The 17,808-nt window shown below is 39.0% G+C and overlaps 1 protein-coding gene and 1 long non-coding RNA gene across 4 annotated transcripts in view; one reads left to right on the top strand and one right to left on the bottom strand.

Moving 5' to 3' along the window:
• LOC111258596 (uncharacterized) overlaps positions 1–14,026 on the top strand; it is a 25,645-nt gene extending 11,619 nt beyond the window's left edge. The window contains exons 1-2 of one of the 2 annotated variants that reach the window (XM_022829986.2): positions 12,042–12,659; positions 13,489–14,026. In XM_022829986.2, the coding sequence (XP_022685721.1) occupies positions 12,550–12,659; positions 13,489–13,744 (366 nt within the window). In that variant the 5' untranslated portion in view covers positions 12,042–12,549 and the 3' untranslated portion in view covers positions 13,745–14,026. Of the gene's footprint in view, positions 1–12,041; positions 12,660–13,488 lie in introns of those variants that run through there. The other variant, XM_086967519.1, reaches the window with a different exon arrangement.
• On the bottom strand, positions 13,101–17,808 carry LOC111258595 (uncharacterized). Of its 2 annotated transcripts, XR_002679084.2 has the most exons (4): positions 17,724–17,808; positions 16,825–16,941; positions 13,425–13,681; positions 13,101–13,246 (listed from the first exon to the last, which is right to left on the bottom strand). It is a non-coding gene; the product is annotated as an uncharacterized LOC111258595 (long non-coding RNA). The 2 variants fall into 2 exon arrangements; XR_015310202.1 differs by lacking the exons at positions 16,825–16,941; positions 17,724–17,808 and adding an exon at positions 14,038–15,237.

Genomic DNA, 17,808 nt, shown 5'->3' with positions numbered 1-17,808 from the left:
GCTGGCGCTGGAGAAAGCAGAACTATATATAAGCAAAACCTAGGGGACATGCAAGTAGCATAGGCTCCAATCTGAGCATGGGCACACTTTTGTCGTCTATTAAAACTCAAGTAACGGAAAGTAAGTAGATTAGTCCGTTTATCTATCGAATCTCTCCCGATTGCTCATATTAAGTGCTCTTCGTTACGAAGCTTTTACAAATGTCAAACATATTCCCGGTTTGATTTAAAATTATTATCTCTAAAAAAAGGATTTCAATAGGCGCTTAAAATCGGTTGAAGTGGCTCCACTTCGAAGTAGTCGTTTCTACTATGTAAAGTATCGTCACTTGTGGTAAACAAAGACCAGAGTGGCCCTTCAGTGTTCGATCAAGGGTAACTGTGAATAATAGAATGTGTTAGTTTTTGTTACTCGTTCAACGCGTTCTTATGGAGCGTAAACTCGATAGAAAATTAATTTCAGCGCAAGTAACGATCACATCGATTAAAGGCATCTTTCAACTGTAGAAAACACTTGGTCAAGCCTAGACGGTGTTTCAAAACGGAAAACCGTTAAAAAAGATGGCAAGCATGCGTGTCGTAAGCCAACAACTTTCAAAATAAGTGCTGTTATTTATTAGTATTGTGATTAACTTTTGGCGCTGAAGCCAAATTGTTCCATTAGTGAAAAGATGACATCCGTTTCGGAGTACTCTTAGCGGTACTACTGAATTTTCATGATAAGTATATGGCTGCCAGCCGAATTGATCTTTTAGAACTGCCCTATTATCTTTATATTCGCCGCAATCAATTTCTGTGTTTAATATGCCTTTCAATACGCTGGTTATCGGTGTTATCTGTGTATTACTGGAATTACTAACGTCGCCGTCATTAAATGGCTATTTTATGGCATCGCCTATTCAGACGAATCCAAAATACAACGGGGTAGTCGTCCCTGCGTTGGTTTGACGTCTAAACTTGGTACTCCTGCTGGTTCATGTGTGATTTGCATCAAATAAATAGCGGGGTTAATACTATTTTTTTTTTTAAATGTAACAAGCGTCCAGTTTTTTCAATCTTTGACCAACCCTCAAATTTGAGGACGTGAATTCATCTCAAAGGTTACGCAAAATCAAGGGTCGCCGATTTTTGCACAAACTCTTCCTAAACTCAACGTTAGAGCGTATCTGACATATGTAGTCTTGCTAGCGGTAGCCCCTGAAATCGTTCCTCATTCCCGATAGGAGTATATCGGTATTTTCTACTACGCCACAACTTGACGACCCTTAAAATTTAGGACGCCTAAGGTATACGAAATGATAATATTACTCTTACTGATGCAGGCAAACGTCAATAACTAGCCTCGCAATCGAAGCGAAGATAACACTGAAGATCATGTTGGCCCTGATAAAGGGAGCCACCATATAAAATGGTGACGAAGTCGGCCTACCAACTGGTAAGGCCAGTTTTCATAACTCCTCAAGCAAAGCAACCTGCGTTTGCCATGAAAGTAAAGTTCTTCTGCAATTAGAGGTACGATCGTTTTCATTATGTGTCCATCTAATCTTACAGAAACATGTATTCAACTGGCTAGAAAATATTCGACGGATATGTTATAACAAAACTGAAGTCACCGTGCAGTCAAGTTCGGCCGAGTGGAAAAACATTTGCTACAGGCATCCTAAAGTTACCGCACTCATGCGCGGGAGCTAATTTTACGAAAGTCGATAGATGTCTGCTTTACTTGTGAACCCTACCTTTTAACACATATAATCCGGCGCAAATTCGGATACCCAATATTGTCGTATTGGAAAATAGCATTGTTATTGTTCTGAAAACAAAAGCTGATACTTACAGTTTGGGCACATCGTTTGATTATATGAAAAGTACACCATTTATAGACATCTCTGAGCGAAGCATTAGAAGAACGTCGAACTGGTAAATCAGCCCCAGGACGTCAGTGATGTAGGAGCAAAAGCTAGAAATTACAGGTAAATGAACAGTAGCTATACATTCGCTAAATGTTAACATAACAGTCGACACCTTTCACTTTGCTATCTCCATTAGGGATTTTTACTCTCCTTAATAAAACAAGACTTTACTTCTAAAACCAACATCTCGTAACGACAAGTTGACTTAAATTGTGCCTATATCTTTAAAAATAAACAGAATAGTCAATCACACACTTCCGCAACATCCGAACGCTGCCCTTTCAAAATAAAGAAAAAAAAAACCGCAGTGCACCGCTTTCCAGAACTGAAAGGCTAAATTCTTATCTGAACAGGACTTTTTCTATTGCATATACGGCAAACGAGCGCCTTATTTTTATTATTATATTTTATATACCGAAGCGCTAGAGGCGTTTAAGTGAATAGCTAATCAATAGAAGATAAAATTATTGAGCAATAGCCAAAAATTGTCTGCGGGACGAGTTTCGACAGTTCTGGGTTCTTCTTTACCCAGTACCGACGATTTCTGGATATACTGACGTTTCGATACAGGCAGCTCCAGCAATATCATCGCCTCCACTTTAGTATATACGTATTATGTGTCCGTCTTTTATATAACATTTTAAACAGGATCGTTTAGCGGGATCGCACGCCCGGTCTAACGGCCACCGACTTGATCACAATCGTTTATTTACCATCAAACGCCATCAGCGATGAAGTGGCGGAGACATCTGTAAAAGTGGTCATTTAACTCAACTCGGGAATAGTACATGGGATATATATAAGCACAATATTACTCAGATCGTGACATGCTATGTGGGCCGATATCTTTATAAGGCTTTAAGAGGCGTCTTTTTAAGCTACCCTGCTACCATTACAATGGAAGTGTTCGTTAAAGCCAGGGAGATTATTTGCTTCTCTGTCTTTTTTTTATATATAGTATCGCGTGCGGAGCCTAACAGTCAGATGGAGCAGCTGCTCAGCAATGTACGGGATCGATCCAAACTGTTCAAAATGCTCAGTAATGATGCAAGTTTAAGATAACAGCAACGTTGATATCCACCGAAATTCTAAAATATACATGTATTGAGTATTGCTAAATAATTACATTTTATTAATTAATTTATAAAATATATTCGTGAATAAATAAAATTGTAGGTGAGTTTGGAATGGACTTTTGCATTGGCAATAAACATTTTTATTGTAAGGACCGAAAAAACCTTATCAGATGCTTTTCGACAATGTTATGCTTTGAAAATAGGTCTAAACAGCGGACAGTTCGTAAATTGTACTGGAATATATTGGCTTTTTCACGTTTACTTTTAGACCTGCTTTTACGCATTACCCGCTTCCCGCCAGGGCCTTGTCTTTAGCGGCCGAATAAGGAAAACACTAATTATTATTACATGATTGTATAAGAAACATTTAGTAGTTTATATCAGAGCAATAGTCCTACCCTAGTAAGCTGCTCTGGCAATAAAAGCCCCCATCTATCAATCACATATTTTCTCGGAATCAGGATAATCCAACAATTCGAAACGGAAATCCACCGGGGGTTGCTATGTCGATACGCAATATGCTCTCTCTCCTGAAGACTAAATGCCCTGCCCATATGCCTTGCTACAGGGGCAACTTCGTTCGTCCCTAAGAGACGTTCTGGCTGTCATTTTGGTTAAAGTAATAGACGTCGACTAACGACAACAATGCAATAGGCTATAGTTTCAGTTAATACAAGGCCGTTCGAAGACGGTTACCAGTTATAAGCAAAATGTAATCATTGCCGACGATTTTTCAATTTTTTTTTAATTTTAATTTTTTTTTTCGATCCGATATTGCATTGTTATTATTAAGCCCATTGTTGCATCGTGTTTGCTGGATATTTGCATACCTACCTAGGAATATGGTGTCGTATATGAGAATTACTAATATATTGGCATATAAGCTATAGCAACATTTGTTTCAGCAATTCGCATTGTACAGTGATAATCATTTTACATTACAATAAAAAAAAACACAAAAAACAACAGCCCAATTAACATTGATTTTTCATCAAAAATCCAAGTATTTGCCAAATATGATTATTTTCAACGTTCACCCTCATTGAAGACTACTCTAGATGGTCCCTCTAGTAGTCGAGCCGAAACATGGTAATAAGAACTTTTTAATAGGGTTCAACGTGATGTTGTTTACGTATGATCGGGTTTAACAGAGCAATGTTTATTTAACGTGACCTGGTGGTGTTAAATTCGTTCTTGTTATTCTGTGTTGAAACAAGTTTCTTATGAATCCCGTTATGTTTCAAGTTTGATGTGACGAAACGAAGCATGCCCTCGCGTGGATTCGAACCTAGACCACAACGTGTTCTTAGGACAAAAACGCTATCCACTAAGCTACATTTACATACTTAGTTGTAGCTTTCCTTTGACGAATTTATTCCTCTATCCGTTCAATATTTATGGCAAAATTTGCCGCATGGTTTATTCCGTTACAGGTGGAACATGCCGGAAACAATTCTTGTGTAAGTGTCCAAAATTTCCACGCTTATCGCAGCTTTTTATCTTTAACAAGGTCTTTTGTGCTGTCTACCATCCTATAGCCCATGTGTTGAAATTTGCGCCATTAGAGAATCATTACTATTCAGCGACCGGATGTCAAACAGAGCCAATAAAAATTCTCCCTGCTGCAAGAATTATATTTGTCTCAACATTGTATATAGGTCTGATTATTACAGACCGGTAGCCCTTTGTGTTCTTGACTGGATGAGGTAAAGTGGCCTGTGATCCCAGAGTGGAATCAAGGACATTCGAGATTTCGTTTTCGATTGTCCCGTTCTTTATAATAAAAATAATAATCAACTTTTTGTTCTCAGGTATGTCGATCTTAGATTAGCTCTCCTACTAGAGAGCGTCTTTCCCGATGAATTGAACGCTACATTTATTAAAACAGACGTTCCTTAGTACATTTTTGAACAGATCAGCGAAAAAGAAAGCATTATTTGAGTCATCATTTGTGGTAATAGCAGGATCGTGAGATCTGTTTGTTGTGTCTCTTGTTTCTAGCTCAACATTTACCATAACAGCTACTTCCAGCTGAAGCTTGTTAGCTTCGATATCATCGATATGATCACATATGATACCGCCAAGTGCAGCTTCGCTACGCATAAATATGATAGTTCAGATCTCGAGTTCTGCTGCCACTGACTGATGAAAGTGGGAACATGTGGGTGAGTCGATCCGAAGTACGCCACATGACAATGTAACTAGTTAACGCTTATCTTACAGCGTTGAATTGGATGACAAAATGATCCTCGTTTCACTTGTATTTTTAAGTTTTTAAATTATAAAACTTCTGTTCATTGAACGAACTGCATGATATAATTGTTAGCAGTTTTTGGTTGCTCCTTCACGCCACAACTAACCCAATATGCTCTCGTATATTTTCATCTCCTAGCATCAGAATATAGACGTAGAATAGTACATAATATCGACATATTTATAGAGACATAACGACTCAAATCCCGCAGTCACTTTACATACATCGAGTAGAATGCGCAGACCACGACGTTACTCAACGAACGAAATCCCCTGGAAACATTAATTTCTTGTATTATACATTGGCAACTTTGCATGACTCGTGTGCTTCAAAGGTTCTGGCTTCACGTGACCGCAACTTGTATTCTCAGTTTCGAGCTTTCCTGTTGCGGCCATTAAAAGGAAATAGCATGCAGATCACCCTTCTAACAACGACACATGTAATGCCTATTACACGAAGACCTTTCACAAATGACGGTCAATCGACCGATAACTTAGCAGCACCCCCGAAAAATTAATCTGTTACATCTAGTGGGAAGGCACTTGGGTTCATTTGCGATGAAGAACATTGATCGAATGACGAGGTTCACTGCAGTGTGAAGACTCCATCTTTAGAGTAGAAAGTTTGCATTTGCGCGGGCGGAATAAGGTCGACGCGTTGTTCGTTTAACTGGAAAGCTACAGTAGGCTTTAGTTTTTTTTTGTTACGATTATCACTGTAACTCGGCTCTAAAAATGAACAACTTTTTTAAAATTGTTGGCGCCTCGATTGCAACCACACGAAGCGTTAAGGCTTCCTTTCTATTGCCGCTTGAAATCCTCAAATATCTGCTGCCAGATACTTTATTATAGTATTCGTTGTAGTTTCTTCGTTAAAAACGCTTTCGTCACCTAAGTTACTTCACAAAAGACAACACCCGATGTCAGCTAACTGTAATTAGGATATTCTCAAGAAAGTGATAGTTCTTACTTGTTCGTTACGTAAGTCGTAAGCTAAATACGGTGCGTTCAGCTAGGACTATCCAATGAAACAGGCTTTGCCATGAAGCCCGCAGTCGTCTTGTTTGTCCAGACCGATTCCAAATTTCTTAAGGCCGCCACATCTTCCTTTCAAACGTATATATTTGTTCCGAAATCAGTAAGTTGCTACGGACCCATTAAAGTCATACCATGATGCGGATCTACCGTAAAGGCTGAGCTACCGATAGTTGATTATTGCTTACAGTTAGCTGCGTTTGTTGCAACGTCAGAAACCCTATCAGAGATCGTTGTAAGAACGGGCGTACCGAAACAGGGATAAGAGTCAGCCCTGATAAATTTGTCAGTGACGCAGTTCAGCAATATTTTATTGAAGCAAAAAAACCAGAATAATCGAGTCAGATCGAATGATCTACTACACGAATCTTGCAAACTTATTATATATATGTACAGTACGACAAATCGTGCCAAACTGTAGTCCTAATATAGAACTTTTGTTTCTACTCGACACACGCAAGCCCGTACCTACTAACAATAACGAGCCAAGAAGCGGAAATGTTTATACAACAATGGCTACGTGTCGCAAATCGTTGTGGTTCTTATTTTTTACTGGATACCGAAGGTGCGTCGACGAGAGAAGGAACCAGGATGAAGAAACAAAATGGGAATAGATTTTTTGGCTTCAACTTGAAGGCGATATTGTGAGGCAATCGTTCTCGTCTGCAAATCTAGTAGACAGTTGCCAATATGTCGTACGCGAACAGTTGAGATAATCACGCACTTCAGTAAGACCATTTGGATTCTCTGTATCCCATGACGAATCAGCGATGAGACGTTACTGCTTGCTACGTAAAGTCAAACAAGAGTAATCTCAAATTCGTATCTAGATCGTAATTATAATTATATATTTTGTTGTGTTAACTCTGCTTAAACGATACATACAAACTGATGGCAATTTTTCGCAAAAAAAGAACACGTTCGATAAAATAATAGTAATCAGTCTATGTGTAGCCAAGAGGGTATTTATATATTTATTTTAAATGTATGTTCAGTAATAAATGGATATGATTCTACTGGTTTTCTATTACGACAAAATAACATCTATCAGGTCCCCCATGGCCATAATTGAATTTGAAATAGGCGTGTTTAATAACAATCTTAGGTGACTTTCAAGCTTTACTTAGCTAAAAATGGGCAAAATTAAATTCTAACACCGTTTTTTACGGCTAATTGTCAGCTAACTTGCAATGCTGCAAACTTACTCAGCAAGTTAGCTATTTATAGTGACAAGCTTTACATTATGGCAGAGAAAGCATAAAGCTTCTTGCTTCAAAAGATCTAATTTCGAATAAATATCGAAATAAAACCGAAATAGAAAATCGAAAAAGCCTGAACAGTAGCCTTTAGAGTCATTGCATAGCTTGTTTATTCAAGGTAGGGTTGAAGGTTACTTTATGTTTAGAGTGTGAGGCACTGCTATTGGTTGTTAACCCCCAACTATCTTCAACATGTGCGCCACGTTTGTGTAACTAGCTTGAGAGCGAATGTCAAACGAGTGCTATAAGAACGAGGCATCGGACGTTTTGACTGGCCACCTGCATTCGGGCGGCAGCTTGTTCTGGTGGTACCTCAAAAAAGCAAAACTACATTGGTGATGGCGTGGTACAATTCGGATCGCGTCAGGTCTAAATAGTACAATATATCTCACACAACTGTTTTTTTGCTGTCTTCACTTAACATATTGTCCGCTTGTCTCTTCCTTTCAACGCGCGTACATCTAAATAAATTCAAGTTTTACTCTCGGCTCATTATTTACGGAGTTATTGCCTCAGAACTTACTACTTAGCTTCTTCCCGTAGATTTTCCCTTATCTCCACCTACACAAGTTCTGTCAGAAACTGATAAAGCACGTAGTAATAATGAACACATATATATGTTTGTTCGCCTATATCCTTCTTTTCGTTTTCTTCTTTTGTTCTGCTTGCTGCTGCTGCTGCTGCTGGAGGCAAGACTGGCAAGCTTACCAACACCGCTATAACTGGCGCAAAAGGCTACTGAATAGACGCTTGCCACTATAGCGTGGGACGGCCGCTTTGGCTAGCTACTCTCGAAGGTCAGAGTTTTGTTTTCAGAGGAGAGCTAAAGCACAAGAAGAGAGCTGCTATCAGCAAGCTTTTGTTTTCTTTTACAACATCGTATTATTCATGGTCGATTCCAGTCTTCCTGATTGGATACAGGGAAAACTGCACCGTGAAGAGCGCATGCCCTCCTTATAAATTTGTCGACATCAATAAGAAATGGGATCCCGGACAAAATGCACGTGCCAATTGAATCGGCAGCGGTTAAGACAAGAGACGACGTTGTCGGCTCGATGGTTCATTATTTCAATAGGAAGATTCCGTTTACTCAAGGTGTGGAAAGCTAAGGAACGAAACCGTCACGATCAATGGCATAGGCTGCGAACTCGCTGATCAAGCCAATTGGCACATCCAGTGCTTACAAGTGACGACAAAAAAACCCATGCTGTTATCCTTGCCTGGTATATGTTAATGGGGAAAAACGAAACAATCAGCCTGGTGTTCTTCTTGTTTTTCCCTACATTCGATTTCTTTATTGCAATCGAAAAATGACAGGCTCTTCACGACAAGCGCACGAAAGCCACTAAGTAAAAACTATTCGTTCATTCGCTGTTCCGTCCATCAGCCACCACCTATTATTTACTAAATATAAATAATATTCTTTGCTTCATATATATATTGTTTGCTGTGACGCACGCTTGTTTGTTAAATAGCGCTAGAACCAGCCGCGCGACACTCAATTTATCTCTACGAGAAGATGCAGTGTATACACATTTGGCTCTAGTTTGTTTAGCTAGTTAACAAATTAAGTTTGATCCATAGGCCAGTTTGCCAGCTGGGTGCCTCCCGATAACACGGACATATGCTTCACCCTTTGCCAGTATCCAGCTGTTTGCTGGCCATTTACCGCGTCACATCAAGCAGCTCCCCATTTTCATGAACCAATAAAATAGTCACATGGTATCGTAACGATATGCTTGTGGTCGTAGTACTCAAATATCAACGTTTCAGTATGCTGGATATACACAAATATAGTAAATATAAACCTGACGCAGAAGCTGGGTCGCTGACGCAATTTCTGCCTTTTCTGCCTGGCCGCCCAATGGCGAGTCCAGCATTCAGGAGTCGTTCAACTTCTTGTTTATCGCTCGCTTTCCCGACTGGTAACTTTTCGCCCACTGACCGACTGCTAGCTCTGCGTCTTGCTTATGTTGCTAGCGAATAATGAGTATAATGCCAGAAAACTTCGGACGGAGCAAGGCGCTAGTGTGAGTCTCCCCAGCATCATCAGCAGTCGAACGCCGACGGAACTTTTGCGTACAAGTCTGAAATTTGACATCTTAAACTTTCTCGGATCGAGCGAAGTTCTACCATTAGTCCTTATCGTATGTGTACTATAGACACCTCTAAGATATAGACATAGATAAAACTACGAATACGCTAAATGACCCTGTGGAAGTGGCATTTTAGAACGGCCTTCATAACAGTGCGCCTACTATTATATTAATAAATGATCAACGAATACCGAATGGCAGTAGACAGGCCTCAACTGAGTGCACAGGTTAATTTGTGAGGCAGCTCGACACTAAACTGGAATCGTTTGGATGGGTGGAAGGGTTCACGAGCATATTATCACTACTGAAAAATGCCGGTAAAGTTTAACGTTTTCTGACATTAGGTAAAACCAACTTATTTATTTACATGACTGACTCGAGCAAGATTAATTAAATATAGTTTGAATAGGGTGAAACTAGGATGAAGGCCGTTTTCTTCCTGTTCGATTGTGTGTGAAGTTCTATTCCGAAAGCGTTAAATAAACAGGTAAAATGTGCTCTGCTTAGCTTGTGGATTAACAGATCGTGAATTGTACCTGTAATAAATATCAGAAGAATAATTTCGAATAAGATGGGTCTATAACGTCGAAAGCCCAACTTTAGTTGCCAATCGAGCCTGACAGCTTTGTGTGTGAACTGTATCACCTCCAGATAACTAGTTCATGTATGTAAAGCAGACTATACACCCATTTTCCCCTTTGAAACATATTATTCTAATAATGTTTGTTATTTACAGTAGGCACTACTTCTACTTGTTCTATATATAGATAATATCTTATGATGAAAGAGCGGAATGATAATAACGATAAACACAAATTATAACAGAGTCACTGTTGCTCACCCAAACAAAATGCCAAATTTACGTTATTTATTATACTGAAATATATATAGGAATGAAGCATCTTGTTCAAGTACGAATCTATTTACTTTCTTGTCATTCGTCAATGAACAACGAGAAAAATTCACTCTCTTACACACTCCGAGGCTTCTATCAATTATCTACAAGAAGATGCTACGTAATATTTACATGCTTTTCGTTATACCTAGGTTAAATATTCGTTGGGCTTCATACTTCAACCGGCGAATCCATCCACGTTTATTAAGCATAGCCTCAGTGATCATCAGTTGTGCCTCGTTGTCTATCGGACCTGACAGCAACGTCCTGCCATGAGTTAGTTCGGGTGTAAATTTGCTCTTGGATTACTCGTTTTTTCCGGCGTCATGTTTATTCGCGGTTGTCGGCGTTTTTTTTTGTGTGTTTGCTCACTATAATATGTTTTCTCAGTTGGCTACACTACACAGCGCACCCCAGCCACGCAAAGACGCCAATTGAAGCGCGGTCACTCAGCCTTGTGCTGGTCCCTGACGCTCAGAGGTAGACCACTTCGGGAATATTTCGGATGGCTGACTCCTTAGCGGCAGATAAAATAGCAACAAAGACAGTAACGACAGCGACGCTACGCGATCTGCTCTAGAAAACGAATGCTAAATCATTGGCGGATGTTGAGGAACCGCTTGCGTCCTACCGTAGTAAGGTGGTCTGATGTTTTCGTAGAATGGTTATGAATTGAGAGACTTGAATAGGAAACATCGTGAAGGTAGCGAGAAAAATGCTTGTGGATCGGTTCGCCGCTTCTGTACATTCGATGACTGGCAAAACATCGACCCCCTTGAATTTATCTATAGCCTAGTGGCGTTTATGTTTCCATTTATGCATTTAGGACTGAATTTTTTTCGTTAGAGAAGCAATAATTAAAAGTGTTGATGTATGTATGCAAAGACTATATCATATTTTTTCTAGCCTCCTCTCAAAAAAATATGTACTTGCATTAGCTATATATATATATATATATATATTATATATATAAACTGAAATACATTTAAAAATGTCGGTTGTTCAAGATGACATAGCACAAATGTTTAGTGAAAAAGTAAACTTAACATTTCCTTGTTAAAGTTATTTTTACCTTATCGCATTATGTCGAGCGTACCAAAAAAAAAAGTACGGTTATAAAAAGTACATATATGTGATAACCATTATTAAACGCTATAAAATGATAAGTTAATTCTACTGCTGATAAGACGTAGCCTTTAGTTTTCTATTAGCCCCGGCAACTAACAGTTCAGTGGGCTAAAGCCTTTTGACACCACGCGAGTGCATACCCCGTCATAAGTTTACTCTGGTAAATATGGCATTTTCAGACAAGACGCTAAACGCACGCAATTCGAATACCGAGCAAGGAGTTTGGGAATTATCATTGAAACCTGATAAACACAAAAATAAACGCATTTTTCCTTAACTTAAAATCATTCTAATAATACAAATCAATTGATTACTATTTACTGTTCAATATTATTATTGTTATTGAGAAACCTTTTCAACTTTGTACAATATAAAAATTCTCCTCTTTTGTTATCTTTATTCATGCTTACGTTTTTTTTTTCTTCAATAATACAAAACTCCATCTACTGTTTATAGTTATAAGAGCGTCGTCCGCTATTCGCTCTGTCTTTGATAAAACTCACTTACGTTCCGGCGCGCCGAAAAATTAGATCTGAACATAAAGCACTCGTACCAATAGAAGAAGTGATGGCGATAGGCAAAATGTCAGAGTTGCAGAAAACTCGACCATTAATAAACATGTAACAAACAGCAATCAGCAAAAAACTTGTTTCGTGGGCAGCGCGTTATGAAGCGTGTCCAAGAAGTGTCGAAGTTCGATTCCTGTAAAAGACCGATCCAGCCATGCTATTTTCGCTCTCCTCTCTAACCGATTATAGACTGCCACACTCCTGAAGAAACAGAGTCGCTTCGAACCACGTGACGCTATCCAGTCATCCGTTATTGATCTATAATGGCGCCACATCGTCGCCATAAAAGCTTCTAAACTATAAATCGATGTACATTCTTTGTTACAAAGATGGACGTTTCTAAATATCGAAGATCAATGATGGGAGATTCTGCCCAAAATAGAACACGAAGCTATAACAGGATATTGTCCAGCACCACACCCTACGTAGGGGTGAGGAGGTAAGTTATTTCATTTGAAATTTCATACAAGTGGTAGGTTGTCTTTGAAGGCGCTGCCCGTCTGCATCGTGGCGATAGGCTCTAGCAGCCCGCGAACGAAGGTGTGCTTGTGTGATATTCCAATGACACCACTCGTAGATTTGTAAGTCGAAATAGTTCCGATCCCTTCGCAAGCGAATCGAATTCGGTTTTTGTTTATTTGTATTAGAAAAGGACCCAGCTACCTGCACTTTTTTGGCCTAGAAACATTTGGAGAGTCCCCATAGACACGGTAGCATATCTGATACCTTCAGGGTCGAAAACACCGTATTGTAACATCGAAAATCAGCAGTTTCTCATATTCGTCCTTATGATGATAGGCTGATATAATGATAAAAGCAAATGCGAATTTAGAAACAGGGGCAAGGATTTTAAGCTAGTACATTTATTAGCATTCAGCGTTTTCATGGTACTAAAGGTCCCAGGCGTAGATTGCATTAGAAGTGCCAGCACTGAAATTTCTTTGTGCTTTATTATTCCTGAAGCCGCCGGGTGCGCACCTGCTCGCCCTCGTAGCCACGTTACCGCATCTGTATCCCTCCCTGTACCTAAACAGTCATTGTTTTAATCTATCATATTCTCTACAAAAGCAAAGTTGACCTTCAAACCTAATTATGATTGTGAAAACGCTTAATGTTACTCGATTAGAGACAAGACAAGGGCAATTCTCGTACCAAGTGACTCAGGACGTATATATCAATATAATGCATTACTGTTTCATATTACCTTGTGGGCTAGCTATTCTCGATTTACTATTCATCGTATTGATTCATGTTATCTCCCTCCGAAGCACATCCGAAGAGTCTGGAGCCCAGGATTCCATTCAGCAGCACAGGATGTCCCGGCTCCGTGAACCCAGTGACAGAGAGATGAGTGATCCGCGTGGGTCTCCAATGACCATATGTGAACAGCTGCGTTATAACGAGTTGGATGAGCACTCCGCAGGTATTTTATGCTACCTTGTCAGCCTGTTTGTAGTTGATCTGAACGGAGGGCAGGAACACCAGCGTGTGGCCGATGTCGGTTTTATAGAATTATTACGATGAGTAAATAATTTATTGATCTGAAGTGATTTCTAATTTAAAAATAGAGTGAGGTTTTGAGCACAGTGAAGAACCTTGGTTATTTTATCCTATGCTTTAGATGCAACTTTGAAATATGCTATCATACTACAATGATAACTTTATCTGTTCGTAATTTTTTACAATAAAAATACATAATAATGTAATATATAATTATGTATTGGATATTCTGCAAAATCTGTTTAATGATATTGATAACCTACCTATACTATATACAATATTTCCAAAACTATTGCTATTACCAAATATGAGCGTACCAGTCAGAATAGCGAAGTGACCGAATAAGGAGCTACGGCGGCGGAAGACTACAGAAAAAAAGTCGCTTCTGATATAGCAAACATTTTTCTGGCATCTAATCTCGCCGTAGTCGAAGAAATTTCCAATTGATTCGACTGATCGATAAGATAAAGACTAGCACCTTCCAAGTTCCAAGCACCTTTAATAACGACAATTAACTTGTCAATACTGCGCCTTTTTGTTATTTATCTCAATATAGGAAAGCAATTGTGATACAATATATTAAATAAATAACTTGTTAGGCATACCCTTAAGAGGAACATAGTTTCTACATTTTCAGTGTTTCTATTTTAGTTGCGTCAACCCTCAAGGTTCAGTCGACGGAGTATGGGGGATATTCTAAGCAACTCCTTTGCCCCTTTTTTCCTTTCTGCTTGAAGATGTTTTACAAAGCCAACAATTTGATGGTTGATTTTTTCACAGACCTGTAATTATTTGCGCCAGCGATTTTTTATATCCAAACAATTCGCACACAGTTAATTCTTCCCATAATATGATAAACCGTTTTGCAGGAGCATTTAAACAAATGGGAGAAGAGCTGTATCAATGACATATTACCCAGAAAACGTTATCATATTAACTTTTCTATCTAAGACTGGACTAACTTTAGTGAGTTTGAATAACTTTCCTTATTCACACACATTCGCACGTAACAGAATACGATCGCGTATAAACGACTGTAAGTAAGCTACCCGATATTATGTAGACTCAACAAGAGTCAAAGCTGATTGCGATGCCAGACGTATAAGATACCGATGATTCATTTGTTTTTCGTTTCTGATATATCTATTAAGAATACAAAAAGTAATTGGCGCATCGATAAGAGACCAACCTGTAAACGTCTAAGTTTAATTTTATCCAAACCCCCCGCTTTACGAAGAACTGATAATAAGACAAAGGTTAATTTCTCATTCTGAAAATGGCTTAGCAAGAAGGGTCGGAGAATGCGCAAAAACGTGAATTGGTCATCGGTTGGTTTAGGTTATTGTTATTAGTTACTACATTCGGATCATTCAAAGACGAAGCAGGGAGCAATAAAATCAGTTGCAAAATATAGCCCAACATTAGGTCACCAAATCCCCAGGTACGAAGGTACGGCAAAGTCACAACCTTTCAATCGATACGAACCTGGTTTACATTATATCTCATCTCTACGAATAAATTTCATTATCATTACAATCTATTTAATGCCTCAGTCCAACTTGTCTTTCCTACTGTTAACCGTATGGATGTTATTTCAGGTGAAATTATTTATATTGAATCCTCGGTGTAATCTTCTTTGGTGTCGCCCTGCTATCGGCCAGCAAGTGCGTGTGAGACCTTATCATGTACCCCATGCATAGTTAAAAGTCAGACAAATTTGATATGACGGCCGCGATTTCAGGCTAGGTCATTACACTTGCTTCTATTTCGTGGCACCTCACACAGGACCTTAGTCAGCTCCTGTGTACGGCGCCAATTAATTTTGCATAATATAGCCACGAACGAAATACCAAAGGTTCTGAAAGTTCAGGAGTCCTTGAGCAACGGCTTGTATTCTGTAACCCGTTAGTTTTATTGCTATTACACTGTCAAAGTCAAACTTATTCTCATTTCGTCAACTAGTAAAATACCAACGACACGTCCCCCCACGCCTGGTTCCCGGCTGTTAGTTGTAATTAACCAGGCACAATTTTTACCAATAGTAAAACATATTGTTTGTTTGTTTATTTATTCATTAGATTTTTTCGCGAAGTACAAGTCGCTGGCACAGCTTACACCGGCGATCCCTATATTTTTCCCTACTAGAAATTTAGATATGCAGACTACCACCACTACGCTGAGATGATGAGAACGTTCGGACAGGGTGTGAGTCAGCACAGGGCAGAAGTCATGACTAGAGTTAATGCTTACGCACGTTCACGCAGGAAAAAAGTACTTCAAAAGCGACTAGTTGGGGCTGAATGAGGTTAAACATAGAATGTACCCTCGTCCCTGAAGTAATAAGTGCTATTCGTATCGTATCAGCGTATCTTTTTCTACCATCCTACCGTTGTCTACGGAGCTTTGTTTCTCACATTTTTGGATAATTCCTTCACAAGGAGGCAGCTTCTTAATGTCTTAGTCAACATTATATTATGATAATAATAACCAACTATTATTAGCAATTGAATTCATTTCAATTATCGATTGCTACAGCATCGGTACAGCGTCTTTGCCATTAAAAACCTAGTTGGCTAATGACTCGGTATTTTCCAACCTGTATATATAATCGTATCCAGACTTGTCAAGCTTCTTTCGAGTACAAAAATTATATGACTCTCTCAATTTTGTTGAACGAGTCGTTTCTCCTCTAACTCGCACACGAGCATTTGCTAATCTATTAGATGCTTGAGAAATAACGGGTCGTTAGCAAATTTTTCCGTAATTACTGGCTAACGGGTACGTATAGCGTAGATACGTGAATCATGCTCTTGGTCTCGTCGCGTTACCGGTACAACGTGTACGGGATTATAATTGCAACTGGATCAGAAGATCAAACAAAGTATCTTTCCGGAACCCCGACAACACAACACACTAATAGCGATATAAAATGTAACCCAAATAATAGCAAGAGATACTCACGCATATCGTGCGGCAATCGTGTACTGTTTACTACTCTGGCGTCGGACCGCCGTCGGATCCGAGCGAGATAAAGCTCCCTAGACACATTCGCTATCTATTATGACCTATTGTTCTCGAGTATCGAATTGTTTAAGAATACAAACCCGCTATGCCGTGTCGTTTAATCGTTCGGAGCAAACGGCCGACGGGATTTTGTGATATCCAAACTGCAATGATGATGGTATCACTTTCAGGATAATGACAGGAACTAGATGCTGAGTCTGCCAACGACAACCATTGTTAGTTATGATATACATTAAAACGAAAAGAGGTAGATATCGCGGAACGTAACTATATTAACATGGAATTTCATATACTTAGCAAAGAGGTAAACCGCTCGAAAAAATACTGTATCTTATGGATGCAGAGCTTGGGATAAGGATCTTTGCCCTGAGGAAAACGCTGCAGTAATTCAATTACTGCCGTGCGTAGTGTTATACGGTACGGATATCTACTAATAGAACATGCTCAGTGTAGAGATAGTAGTGCTACTTATTCCTATTATAAGAAAAAAAGTAGTCTAGGTCAAATCTATGGAAGAACTTGGAGTATAATGGTGGAAGCAAATCTATCGATTTTGCGGATTTGCGCAAAATGCTTCAAAAGCAGGTTGTTTTGCTAAGAAAGCAAAATTTCTGCAAAATTGCTTATATCATATAATAATAAGTCGAGAATGATATAAACAGATACGAATATTCACGGCGCATTGTAGTTAATGACACCACGTTCAACCAAATAGGCATAGAAGGGTAAATTTATTGCCAAGTTCATGTATCGTGAATGATCTAAACAAAAAGTTCAGGGCGTTAGCACAATACATAGAGGCCGGCCGACTCCAGCATATTTACCCCTCTCGAAGGTGATAACGCTGTCTATACGAACTGGCAATCGTCACACGATATTAGTTGATTGAATAGAAATAATTTCAACAATAGTATATTAGTACGTATATTGGACTACACGAAATGCTACTCAGTCATAGCAGATAATATATTGAGTTTACCTGATATAACGTAGAAATCGTAATGGAATTCCTAACAAGATAAAACAAAGAATTAAAAAGTTCGTTCAATCAGATTTGAGTAAAT

Source organism: Varroa jacobsoni, unplaced genomic scaffold, assembly GCF_002532875.2.
Source record: "Varroa jacobsoni isolate VJ856 unplaced genomic scaffold, vjacob_1.0 scaffold_251, whole genome shotgun sequence".
Lineage (NCBI taxonomy): Eukaryota > Metazoa > Arthropoda > Arachnida > Mesostigmata > Varroidae > Varroa > Varroa jacobsoni.
This window is presented reverse-complemented; position numbering and strand designations above follow the sequence as displayed.